This window comes from Marmota flaviventris, chromosome 9 (genome assembly GCF_047511675.1).
Source record: "Marmota flaviventris isolate mMarFla1 chromosome 9, mMarFla1.hap1, whole genome shotgun sequence".
NCBI lineage: Eukaryota > Metazoa > Chordata > Mammalia > Rodentia > Sciuridae > Marmota > Marmota flaviventris.
Window position 1 is genome coordinate 9,353,477 of NC_092506.1, and position 13,756 is coordinate 9,367,232.

The following is a 13,756-nucleotide window of genomic DNA, read 5'->3' on the forward strand; positions in this document are numbered from 1 at the left end:
AAAATATTTTAAATAAAATAAATGATAAATGTTTAAGGAAACAGATGTTTGGCCATATTCCAATACTATACAATGTATAATGTGTCAAAACATAAAAGGGTACACAAAATATGTACATTTTTAATGCTTTTATGTATGACCTAAAAACATTTCACTTAAATTATCAAAAAGTCATTTCCTGAAAGAATTTGTGCATACTGGACAGAAATCTGCATTTTAAGATGTTGCACAGGAGATGGATTTAAAGTTAAAGAATAAAACCCTCTAGTTTGCATAAATAATTCCAGATTTTCTGTTTGGTTGCTTGTTTTGGTTTTGTTCAACCAGTCCAACTCCTTCCATTATTATCCTGCATGTTCTTCACCTTTGGAATATCCTGCAGGTACAGTTATGTCAAACATTTTTTATATAATTAGGTACTTATAATTATGTACTTTCTTGTTCATAAGCTGTCCTTTTAATCATTTATTGTCTCAGGAATTCTTCTTCACAAGTTCAAAGTTTTACTTCTAGAGAGATGACTCTCCTGTCCTGTTCTACCAAGGAATAATTAAACATTTTCTGTGAAATTGTTTATGTGTCTCTCTCTCACTAACTGGAACATAAGACCTTATAACAGCAAACTCATATACTATCTCCAAATTTGTAATTAAGTACACAAATATATTGATATAAAAGGCCAAAATGCTATTTGAATAAATTAACAAATCTGATAAAATAAACTGTGGCATAAAAGTTCTGTTTCCTTCTTCCCTGTCCCTTATACTTGTTTCCATATTTCAAAAACTTTAAAATCACTGTCACTATTTAAACTGAAACAGAATTTCAGTTACCAACAGTCAGCATTTGCATTCAATATCCCTCTTTCCTTTATTTTAACCAAGAATATTTATCACTAACTTCTAGTGAAAATTTAGTCCTAACTAAGAAAACCATGCTCTGTTCTTTACACAGTAATATCAGAAAGCCTTTTACTTTTGAGATTCCAACATTCCTTTTCTAAAAAGGACAGATCATTGAAAGGTATATTTAGGGTCATGTGGAGATTATACCCACTGAAAGTCCACGGTTGACTTCTCAGAAAGCTCAAAGATCAGAATCATTCACAGAGTAATCTTTTAAGCCGCGTTCAGTTGTCAGCAAGTAGAAGTCTCTTTGCCAAATATTTCTGTAGCTTTATTGAAACTATCTGCCTGCCTAAACCCATTATTCTGCAGCAGTGAGTCACAGCCCATCTAGGAGAAAGTTGAATGAGGATCAACACATTACAGGTCTTGGTGAAAGGAAGCATTTTCTCCTTCTGAATTTACCTCCATAAAGTGATTCCTTCAGGTGATCCCCTGTTCAGCCTCAATGTCCTTTGATGAGCTCCTGGATCAAGCTGGAGGCCTGGGGAGATTCCAAATCTTTCAGTTAGTTCTCTTTTGTATCACCAACCTCCTAACATACCCACATATTGTACTGGAGAACTTCACTGCAGCAATTCCTGATCATCGCTGCTGGGTCCAGATTCTGGACAATGACACTGTCTCTGGTAATGACAACGGGATCCTCAGCCAAGATGCCCTCCTGAGGATCTCCATTCCCCTGGACTCGAACCTGAAACCAATGAAGTGTCGTCGCTTCATCCATCCCCAGTGGCATCTTCTTCACCTGAATGAAACTGTCGTCAACACAACTGAGCCAGACATAGAACCCTGTGTGGATGGTTGGGTGTATGACAGAAGCTACTTCACCTCCACCATCATAACTGAGGTAAGGTGCCTCATCTAAATATACTGTTTGTATGATCAAAGAGTTTGGAGGTAATACCAAGAAAAAGCTTGCTTTATACATTTAGTCCTTCTGCAGGTAGCAATTGCTTATCTACTTACACTTCGATGCTGTGGAGAATGTATAGTATTGGAGTGAATGAATTGAACAAACAAAACATATACCTATAATTATCATTTAATCTAGTGAAAAAGATCTATAATTTTAAAAGTATTCAAATGTTATACTAAGTCAGTTGTTCTCAGTGCTGAAAAACTGACCCTGAGAGCAAATAAATCAGAATCTCTGGGCATAGGATCCCAAAACTAGCATTTTTGATGTTCTTTTAGTGATTCAATGTGTGGCCAAGGATGAGAGATATTGTAATATTTGAAGTATGGACTGCTAAGAAAAGTCAAAGTCAGGACTCTAAGTCACTTACATGATGAGGAAAAATGTTAGGGTTTTAAAAATTTTGGGGAATTGTGCTTTTATATATTTTAATTGTAGTAGCTAAAGAATGTGTATAAGTTAATGGAATAAAGAGATTTGGTGACCTGAAGGTAAAAATGAATAAAGTCATGCAGAAAAAAGGTGCAGAATATTGGATGGTTATGAGGCAAGAGAGAGGCAAGTGCACTTGAAGGGCTAAAATAAGTGGAGAAAGGGCGACCAGGGGAGAGTGACTGTAGGTGAAGCTGGAGATCGGGGCAGGATCCACAAAGCAGAGATCATATGCGGGAGTTTGCACTCTGTTTTCACTGACTGCAAAGATTTTAAAGGCTCAAAACCTTCTAAAACTCCACTGTGCTTTTTTATTTTCCTCCAGTGGGACCTGGTTTGTGAATCCCTGTCATTAAAATCAGTGGTTCAAACTCTGTTTATGACTGGGTCACTGTTGGGAAGTCTGATATATAGCCTTCTTTCAGACAGGTGAGTGACACTTCTCTTTCTTTTAGACTCTTGGTAAAATTAAGTATTCAATAAATGCTTATTTCTTTATTTAAGAAATCTGATGAGCTCTCTGTGCTTTGCACTGAACTGTGTACTGGACTCACTTTCTGACTCTAGCAAATTAAGTATTAGCGCTTAATACATACACTGGAAGTTAAAACTTGTTGTGAAAAATTAATTTTTTTCTGCATTAAGGAGGACAGAAAAGGGTATGTTAATCATATTAGTTTCAGGGAGCAATTTGCAGAGTAAATCCAGAATGTGAGGTGTATGAGTAACAGTTCAACAAAGGGAAAGAAAGCAGAGTTCAGGGAGAAGGCACTTGCATGTTTAAAAGTATGTTCCTAGTCTTGGCAATATTCTGAACCACCTAGACCCTGTAAGATAAATGAGCATAGATACTTTAATACTGGTCATCATTTCACACATGCAGTGTAGGCACACATACAGAGGTAATCATCATTATAAAATCTAAATCTGAGGATTGAGTAGCACTGTGGCCCTGATGGGAATGGTAAGTCACTGGATCTGTAACCGGGATGCTGGTCCTTGTGAAATGACTTTAATAGGTAACATTTGTAGCCATAAAAGTTAATTATTAAGAAGTTAGGAGGATGAAACTTAAGAGGTGAGAAGTTTGTGGCTTCTAGCACCCTGGCAGAGCTACAGAAGGCAGTCAAACATGGCTGTCATTCACACATGTCTCCCACAAGAACACTGATGGTAGTGCTGATTCTTAGAGCCACCTAGTATTCTCAGTTCAAAATTGTGAACATACAACAGATAATTGGTGCCTCTATGGCTTTCTAGATCAGAGAGTTCATTTCCCCCTGGTTTTCAGGTCTCTGTACTACCAATTTGTATTGGAGAATGAATTAACAAAACATTTAAAAGAAATATATGAATAAGTAAAGGCTCAAAACCTTCTAAACTCCACTGTGCTTTTTAATTTTCCTCCAGTGGGAACTTTGAGCATAGATTCAGGTTACTAACCATAAACAGTAGAATAAAATGTATTATATTTATATAAATTTCTATTGAGCCACAAGAAAAAAGAAACTAATGCCACATGTAATAACAGGGGCAATATTACATAACCCAGGACTATATAATACATGATTTCAAGTTCCATGAAGACCAAAGCATACAGAATAATATATGGTGTTAAAGTTCATGATCTTAGATATCTTTGGTGAGAATGGTGTCCAGGAGAATGTCCAAGAACAACTTCATGAGACTGATGTTATATTGATTTAGGATTGGTTAAATAGAATGGTTTTGTGAAAATAATTAAACTTGTACACATTTGATGTCTACACTTTTACGTGTAATGTAAACCTCAATGAAATGCTTAATAAGGGATGTAACAATGGTAGGGATGTGACTATTGAATTAGAAGTATAATTTGATAGAAGGCAATAGTAGCAGCCAGGAGAAAAGTTGTAAAAGGATTAACTTCAATACTGATGACAGAGATTTGTAAGATGGCCCTTTCCAATCTAAAGTAGTAAATGATGGAAGGCAGTAAATAAATTTACTTTATTAATTATTTTAATTCACAAATATATGGAGTACATTAATTTGGTGTATTTATATACATTAAATACATACAAACAGTGTGTAATTATCACAACAATATGGTTAATATTTCCATCACCTTAAACATTTAAAAAAATGTTTATAAACACATAATAATTGTACTATGAAGTACTATGTGATATTTCATTTTATGTATACCTTATATAACAATAAAATCCAGATAATGAAAATTTCCTTCTCCTTATCATTATTTTGGTTTGGAGCTTTCAAGCTCCTCTCTTCTAGTGACTCATAAAATATACTATGGGTTATTGTGAATTATAGTTGCCCACTTTTGCTCTAGAACATTAGAATTTATTACTGCCATCCATTTGTGCTTTGGTGCCAATTTTTTGACTTCCTTCTACACCCACTCACCTCCCCCTGCTTCTAGTACCAGAAGTCATGGAGTTCAACCCCCCTATCAAATGAAGGGACCTCTGCATTTCTGACAAATAACCACCCAGTTTCTTAGAACACTTTAGAGTATGTGTAGCTCACATTTGAAGCTAACATTTGACTTGCATTAATAACACACATTTTATCCACACATTATGTTGACCTGTGTGTTCTCAAGCTTGAAAATTTTCTGCCTTTCTTACCCAGGAAATAGCCAGCGATTTTCTGTCATACATAGAATAAAACTTTGAGTTTCTTATCAAGTCTTGCCATTCTATCATATGGCCCCAGCCTCCCTTCCTCATCTTGTCTACCCGCTTCTCCATTCTCTGCTAGTCTTCAGAACATCTATCTAGATTCTACCACATGGCATTTACATTTTCTATTCCTTCTGCCTATAATGCTTTTCCCTGTGCACTTGTCAGCCCAACTTCTAGGTACTCAGAATCAAATCTTACCTTCTGAAACGTCTCTTCCCTGATTCCCTATTTAGTGGTACTTCTACCCATGTTATTCTTGTTGCAATTCCCAGCCTTTTATTGAATGGGTGTATGGGCTCTCTCTTGTCCAGCAAGGAGGTCCACAAAACTGGGTAGAGGAGTGTGTGGCTGTGGAGTCCCTAAACAAGTTCTCCGGAGGCCAAGCAGGAAGCAGGTCTGATTTTATTGCACAGTTACCACATATTTATACTAGGGCAATAGCTAAGCAGATTACAGGTAGATACCAATGCAATTTCTGATAACTGTCCTTGCAGCAACCAATTGAGGAGTGGGCCGTGGCGCAAGCACAGGCCTCACACCCATGGCCTCACACCCAGATCTGTGCTTACAGGGTAAGCAGTCTGCCACTCACATGCCTGGCATGAGGGGAGTGGCCTGCCACTCAGATGCCCTTAATGTATGCCATGTATGCAGTACTCCATGCACTTATCCCCACAAATGGGAATTTTATAACTTTGCCTTTTAAATGTCTTATTTCTCCACTGAGTGGTAGCAAGGATCAACTGTCTATTGAAGTAGCCCAGAGGAGAGATGATAGGAGTCTGAAGTAAGTAGATATCTTGGAGATGGAAAGAAGAAGTTGGATTTGGGGAATGTAGAGGCATCAAGACCTTCTGGAGATTAAGATTATTTTCCACTATTATAGAACTACTAGTGAGAGAAATGGAAGAATCAAAGAGGATATAAGCTTCTGGCCTTAAAAAATGACTAGTTACTAGAATTAATGCCACTATAGAAGAAGGAAGAGAACTAGAGAAGAAGTGGAGAAATGTTGGTGGGGAAAATCAAGAAATCTGTGTTGGACTTGCTGAGTGGGAGCTATTTGGCATTGTTTCATTCAGCTTTTTTTTTTGGTGCTGTGACTAAAAGAGCCAAAAAAGCAAATTTGGAGGACAAATGTTTATCTTGGGGCTCACAGTTTCAGAGGTCTCACTCCATAGGTGGCTGACTCCATTCCTTGAAGTATCATGGTTGAAGAATATAGTGGAGGAAAGTATTAGCCAGGAACATGGCACAAAAGGGGAGTGGGAGAGAGAGAGAGAGAGAGAGAGAGAGAGAGAATTCTCCTTACCAAGACAAAATATAAACTCCAAAGGCATACCACCAGTGACCTTCCTCTTCTAGCCACATGCTACTCAACTATAGTTACCACATAGTTAGTCCATTCAACTGGATTTATGCACCAATTGGTTAATACTCCCATATGCCAATCATTTCACCTCGGAACTTTCTTGGATTGTCTCACACACATCAACTTTTTTGGGAACAGCTCACATCTGTTCACATCTAAACCATAATGGACATATATATGGAGATTCAGGTATCTAGTTGTACACGTACATTTGGTCCATAGAAAAGTTCAAGGCTGTGAATATCTTGAAATTTGCTATCATACAAATATTTGTATAGGTAGAGGAGTGAGGATAGGAAAAAATACCAATAAGCACAGTGATGCAAAATAGTTTAAACCTACCTAAAGCAATAACTCACCATGTGCACCATTCTACATCACTGTAACTGAACAGGTGTGTTGCCTCACGTGATCAGGCAAGTTTTTCAGTACTGACGTCTTTCTTCTTCAGATTTCAAATGCACACAAATTTATTTATTATGTACAATTCAGTATCCATCTATACCCTTCTTCCTTGTGCTCAAGGATAATGTCATTCTTCTCATCTACAATGTTCTTATTGGTTTGGGAAAAGACTCTTTTCCTTGTGTATTCCCATTCATGTCCATGAATTCCCATTAATCTCCATTCCCATCTGTCATGGCAGAGAAATGTCCCATGTGTTTACTATTTCTCTTTCTACATGTTATGAAATATGTGATGTTTTTTAGTATGATAGATTTCAAATCTATATAAGATGTATCTTTTTGTCTAATCTCTTTATTACTTTTTATTATTCACCACTAAGTTGTTTTAGGTCTACTTATATTTTCATGTATGTAGTCTTTTGTTTCAAAATAACCCAGAGCTCCCCATGATAAGCTCCCAACACTTTTACCTATTCTATTTTCCAGTGTTGGTTTCTTTGATTCCCACAGCATCCCTAAAACCACACCTATCTATTGAAACAGGGTTTTCCTCAGGTGAGGGTGACCTTTAACTTCTGATTCTGCCTCAGCCTCCTGATTCACCACCATGCCTGGCAATGAGCTTTAAAATTTTGCATCAGTTTTAGGTTTACAGAAATATTGTGTCCAAAGTACAGAGAGTTCCCAATACCCCCTCCCACAAACAACCTCACATATTATTAACATCTTACATCAGTGTAATGAGTTTATTATATGTGATAGACCAATATTTATATGGTATTGACTAAAGCCCATGGTTTACAACAGGACACAATCTTGGTGTTACATGGTTTTAGGAGTTTTGGCAAAAGTATAAAGCCATGTAGCCACCAACAGAGTATCTCTTTTAAAATATCCTGTCCTCTAGCTGTTCATCCCTTCCACTCAAGCTCTGGTAACCATTACCAGAAGAACTTAGTTGTTATTAATTTTTTACTGATTATGTTTCATTTCTCAATTTTCCAGTGATTGTTTCATCCTCAATCATGGCTTGAAAAAAGACAGTTCTATCTTGAATTCTCTTATTCAAGTTTAGTAACACAATGTATGTGGCAAGAACCTACATTTTGTAACAGAAGGTAACATAGTTCATAAGACTTTTAATGACTTAGATTGCTAAGTAACAAAGGTTATAGGGAAAATGTTCAAAAGTAAAAGTTTGTCCAGGTATTAATGTCCTAGTCAGCTTTTTCACTGTTGTGAGTAAAGGATCCAATCAGAACAACTGTAGAGGAAGAAAAGTTTATTTGAGAGCTCACTGTTTCAGAGGTCCTTAGTCCATAGAAAGACAGCTCCATTCCTTGAAGGTGGAGGCAAGGCAGAATATGATGGTGGGAGAGTGTGGCAGAGGGAAGCATCTCTCATGGTAACCAGGAAGCAGAGAGAGACTGCTGTCACCAGATGCAATTATATTCATCATAACTGTGACTCAAATAAACCACTTTCTCCAGCCACACCCCACCTGCCTCCATTTAGCACTCAGTTAATCCCACCATGGATTAACTCACTGATTAGAATAATTAGGTCATTTCTTTTCCAAACCTTCTTGCATTGTCTCACATGTGAGATTTTGGAATACGCCACATCTAAACCATAAAAATTAACATTACTGAAAACTTTGTATCAGCTCATGGAACTTTGTCCACGTTAACTCCAGAATGAGACCTTTCCCTGGAGCTCCATGACACAAATATCTCCCTGTTCTTTTTGTGTGATGTCCTTCTGATTCTTATTCTCTGTCTCTCCTCTGTGGACCTCCTATGAGTTCCTGTGCTAAAGGGAACAGTTGCCAGGTCATCTTCTGAAACACACTTCCCGATGCCTTTGAACACTGACATGGCCCAGAGTATTGATTACGTCATCTATCTGCAACTTTGATGTATTGTCTTCCCACTCTTCCTTTCAAATCCTTCAGCATTTACCTAATGATTACACAGATCCAAGTATGGATCTCTTGATTTCACTCCTCAACACTCTGAGAATGACACACAAATCCACTTTCCTAAATGAACGTTTTTAAAACAAACATTTTTTATGACCTCCCCTATTTCCTCTTCTTGATATGGCTCCACATGGCATCCAAGTCCTCCACCATGTGTTTTGCTGTGCATTCTTGCAACATTCTAAGATTAGCAGGGGTGCTTACATCTGTGAATTTTGTTGTTGAGTAGTATTATGATTCCGCTAGACCACAATACAATGTCCTACTTGTTAAACATTTTACCCTAATTCTCAAGTTATTTTATCTTTTCTTGTTTTCCACATATTACTTTTGTTCTGAAATAAGCTTACCTGTTCCGATCTTTCTTAGGTTTGGGCGGAAGGTGGTCTACCTGTGGTGCTTACTCCAGCTGGGCATCGTTGACACTGTGGCAGCCTTCGCCCCCACCTTCCTCATTTACTGCATATTACGCTTCTGGGCTGGGTTGAGTGTCATGACTATTATGATAAATGCTTTTTGTCTCAGTAAGTCAATAATTTGAGACTTTCATTTTCTCCATGCCTGAATTGACTGTGAAATTACCCTTTGCCTGGAATGACAATTATGTACATATTTTATTCCAGTGTCAGAATGGACAACATCCAAAAGGAAGTCTGTAGGAATAGTCCTGATGATGTCTTCCTACAGTATTGGGCAGATGTTCCTTGGAGGACTGGCTTTTGCTGTTAGAAGCTGGCACACACTACATCTGGCTGTGTCTGTACCCTTGCTTGTCCTCCTCTTGCCTTCCAGGTATGAACAATCTCCATGTTATTTACAAGAGAGGCCAAGGTGATAACAGAAGAGCTATGTCACTGGGTATGTTTTTGGTTCCAATATTGGTCCCTATTAACACCCCTTGTGCCATCCAAGGTGCAAGAGAGGAAATAGTATGGCAATTTGAATGGTGGTTGGCACTATGCATCACCATTTTTGTATAATAGGCAGAAAATTGTCATGAAATAATTGTAATACAAAAATAAAACATTTTATTATACTTTTATGAGTGCAGTATAATAATACATAATAGTGGAGTTCATTGTGACATACTCATAAATGCACATAATATAATTTCCTATGTCTTATTTTCCCTTACCTCCCTTTTGCCTACCCTCTCACTCCCTCTGATTGTCTTCCTTATGGTATCTCTTCTACATGTTTATTTTTTTAATTGGTTCATTATGATCATATATAAACATGGAGCTCATTGTGATTTGTTTATACATGGACATAGCACACTTTGGTTGATTTCAATGCCCAGCATCTCTCCTTGGCAACCCTCATCTTTGCGTATCTTACTCTGCTATACTGTTCTCCCTTCTATTCTCATGAGCTCCTTTTATTTTTCCCTTTTTCCCCTCTTTACCTTTCACCTATGAAAGAAAACATTCAATCTTTGGATTTCTGAGTCTGGCTTATTTCACTTAGCATTATGCTTTTCAGTTCCATTTACTTACCAGCAAATAACATAATTTCATTCTTCTTTATGGCTGAATAAAACTCTATGTGTGTATATACCATATTTTCTTTATCTGTTCATCTGTTGATGGACACTAACAATGGTTTTATAACTTGGCTATTGTGAATTGCACTCCTACAAACATTGAAATTCATGTATCACTAGAGTATACTGACTTGGGGGTTTTGGCATAAATTTCCTAAGTCTGGAACAGCTGAGTCATGTGGTAGTCCCATTCCTAGTCTTTTGAGAAATCTCCAAACTGCTTTCCAAAGTGATTTTACCAATTTGCAGTCCTACCAATGATAAATGTTATTTTATTCAGTTTTTTTGCCACTGTGATTTAAAGACCAACCAACAATTGTAATTATCTTTTCACATTGTTCATTAATAGTGTATATGAATACAACTGACCTTCTATGTTGACTTTGTATTATGCTATTTGGCTGCATTTTCTATTCATTAGCTAAAATATCTTTTTTTTCTGGAATCTTCAGGATTTTTTACATGGAAGACCATATCATCTGCAAACAGATAATTTTACTTTCTCCTTTTTCATATAGATGCCTTTTATTTCTTTTTCTTGCCTAATTAATCCATCTATAATTTTTAGTTCTATGTTGAAAATAAGTGGTGAAAGTGGGCATGCTTGCCTTATTTCTGATCTCTGAGAAAAATCTTTTAGTCTTTCACCATTGAGTATGATGTTCACTGACTTGGGTCCTACAAAAACATTATGATATGTGAATTAAATATCAAAATTATATATCAAAAATTGGAATGCAAATGGATGATTTATACCTTTTGATCCTTGTTTACTGATCTCTATAATTATTTTCACACATTGATGGACAGATGTGTCCCTCATCTTAGTGAAAGAGAAGTCCAGTGGAAAAGGAAGATTTGGTTAGAAATTACACTGCCACAATAATAAAGTATGTATAAATGGAAAGGCAAATGAATCTCAAGGTTTATGGAAATTAAATGGTTGAATATTTACTGTATCTTTCTTGTCTTCTTTAATCAGGAAGCTGGTGGAGTCCTTCCGGTGGCTGATTGTCAGAAATCAGCTAGAAAAGGGTGTAAAGGAACTTAGAAGAGTTGCACACATAAATGGAAAAAAGAATATTGAAGAGACCCTGACCATAGAGGTGATCTGGAAGGGGGACCTGGGATGAAATGACATGACCTCATAATCACACTAGGCTATGTTCCTGGGTCTCTGGGGGTGACTAAAGGGTCTGAATGAGAATGCTGAGTGAGCTCTTACATCTCGTCCTGGTTCTTCATTGATTCATTGTAGAGAGGGGATCTTGAAATAACATATCATGTATTTGGACATAGATGTTGCAATTCATTCATGGAAGTACACAAATTGTACCCTAATTCATTTCTCACTACTTAAATAAATCATGGTCCCTTTTAAAGAAAATCAGAAAGCTAGTAAGACAAAGAGTAATTGACCATGAAAAAGATAGCATGAAAATTATTTTTTAATTCTAACTGTTCATTTATCAATTCAACAAATATTTATTGTGCAACAAATGAATCACATACTCTTCTACACAATATAAACATGACAGTAAAATATATAAGTCCTTTCCTACTTCTTTTGACATTTAACATTGTTCTCACTAGAGAGTAATAAAATTGCACCTCTGTGAAAAATCTTTGGACAAATCTTTTTTTTCTTTTTTTCTCCCTGAAGTTCCCTCCTCATGGGAGCCAGATTCTGATGTGGCTTATTCAAAAATTACTCTCATTAACACATTTAAAAATACTTATGCATCTACTGTGTGCCAGCAGGTTAATATATATTAATAAGCAAATAAACCAGATTCTCTGCCTTTAAGGAACTTACATTTTAATTTGGGACAAAAATTAAGAGACAGTTACAAAAAGAGTGATATGACAAGTCACGTGAAAAGAATTTTTGAGAGAACACAGCTTTAATGGACCAAAAGGTATTGGGGGTTAACTGATAAAAAGGAAACTAAAAAGCACTTCAGGCATCACACAAACTGCTTGGTGGAGGGACAACTAATAGACTTCCCCACATTAACCCTGAAAGAGAGCAAATTCCCTAGACTAGAAATTGTTAATAAAGGAAAACACAAAGGATAGATTCTATGGCTACAAAATTATTCTATCCTTCTGACTCACTAAATAAATTGACACATTCTCAATTTCCCCAAAAGTCTTATTTTTATAGCATGTTCTTGAAGTCCAGAATATTTTTTAATTGCCATCATTTGAACTAAAGACTTCACTCTTGATAGAAGAGCACTCTAACACTGAGCTACACCCTGACCCCCAGAACCAAAACATTTCAATGAGGTCCAAATGTGGATAAGACTACTTATGTGTTGTTCTCTAATCATAGAACCTGTATTTGTAAATCCATGGAACTCAAGAGACAAAACACATGTCTGAAACATATCCAACATATACTGATGATAGAAGTTTAGAATAACTACTGAAGACATTCCCATTCAAAAAGGAGATTTGAGATACAGAGTCTATAGAAATTATGAAATCAAGAAAGGCAAAGTTTAGAAATTCTGCGAGTAGGTTTAAAGGCTTGAAAAATTGAAGCAATTTGGCTCTCACAACTGCTTGTCCCTTGGCTACAACTTCCGAATTTCTTCCCTCTCATAAAATGCATAAACATATTTTCATCTAAAAGATGTTTTAAGTTAGCTTATCAGTGTAGCATTTTGGGGAGCCTTTCTCATTTGATACTATTTCTGTTCCCTTCAGTCAAGTTGGAAATGTTTATTGTGACAAATATTTCTCAAAAACATTGTGGAGCTCGTATGAACTTCATTGGGGTTTACAAAAAATTGTAACAATCTAACAAATATCTTTGATATAAACCCTTCTCAGCTTTGGGTGCCTGAAATGGCTGAAAGAAAACACATCTAATTATCTTAGAAGTTCTATTGTTTGTTTGAGATCTGATCCCCCTGAGATCTTGAGAGACTTTGTACAGGAGGTGATGTATATGCTAATTACCCAATTTGTTCATGTATACAAAACATACATTGTGCTTTATAAATGTCAACTAAAGTTATAATTAAGTACTAAGAAATATTGTTCTTTCACATGCTGGACCTTATCTGTAAATTAAGACTTATTTCCAGCCATGTTTTCCCGAAAATGTTCCAAAGCTATTCCTCAATGGTAGTTTCAGTTGCCAAATGGAAAGGCTGAAAAATCCTAGTTCTTTTTATTGAGTTTTACTTCAATTTACCTTGCTCTCCTTGCTTTTATCATTATCAAGAAATCGGAATATTTCAACCCACTGCCCAATTCTACATCCATTCCAAAAATTTAAGCTATTTTTTTACAGTGGCATTTCGCTCCTAGTACCAACATGTAATGAGTTCTGTTTTTATGGAGTAAATTGTCCCTAAAAATATAGTATCTTAAAACAGCAACATGGGCAGTGATTAGCGGGGTTCTGTGGTTAACAGTCTCTCACAGTTTGTGGTCAAGATATTTATTGGGGGTGTAATATCACCTAAACTCTCCCTGGAGGAAAGCTTCACTTTC

The 13,756-nt window shown here is 36.4% G+C and overlaps 1 protein-coding gene across 1 annotated transcript in view; it reads left to right on the forward strand.

Moving 5' to 3' along the window:
* Window positions 1-1,353: 1,353 nt before the first annotated feature.
* Window positions 1,354-13,756, forward strand: part of LOC114100112 (steroid transmembrane transporter SLC22A24-like) — a 40,626-nt gene continuing 28,223 nt past the window's right edge. Inside the window, exons 1-5 of the mRNA XM_027944751.2 lie at window positions 1,354-1,755; window positions 2,582-2,685; window positions 9,073-9,227; window positions 9,327-9,495; window positions 11,229-11,352. Of these exons, the coding sequence (XP_027800552.2) occupies window positions 1,354-1,755; window positions 2,582-2,685; window positions 9,073-9,227; window positions 9,327-9,495; window positions 11,229-11,352 (954 nt within the window). The remainder of the gene's footprint in view (window positions 1,756-2,581; window positions 2,686-9,072; window positions 9,228-9,326; window positions 9,496-11,228; window positions 11,353-13,756) is intronic.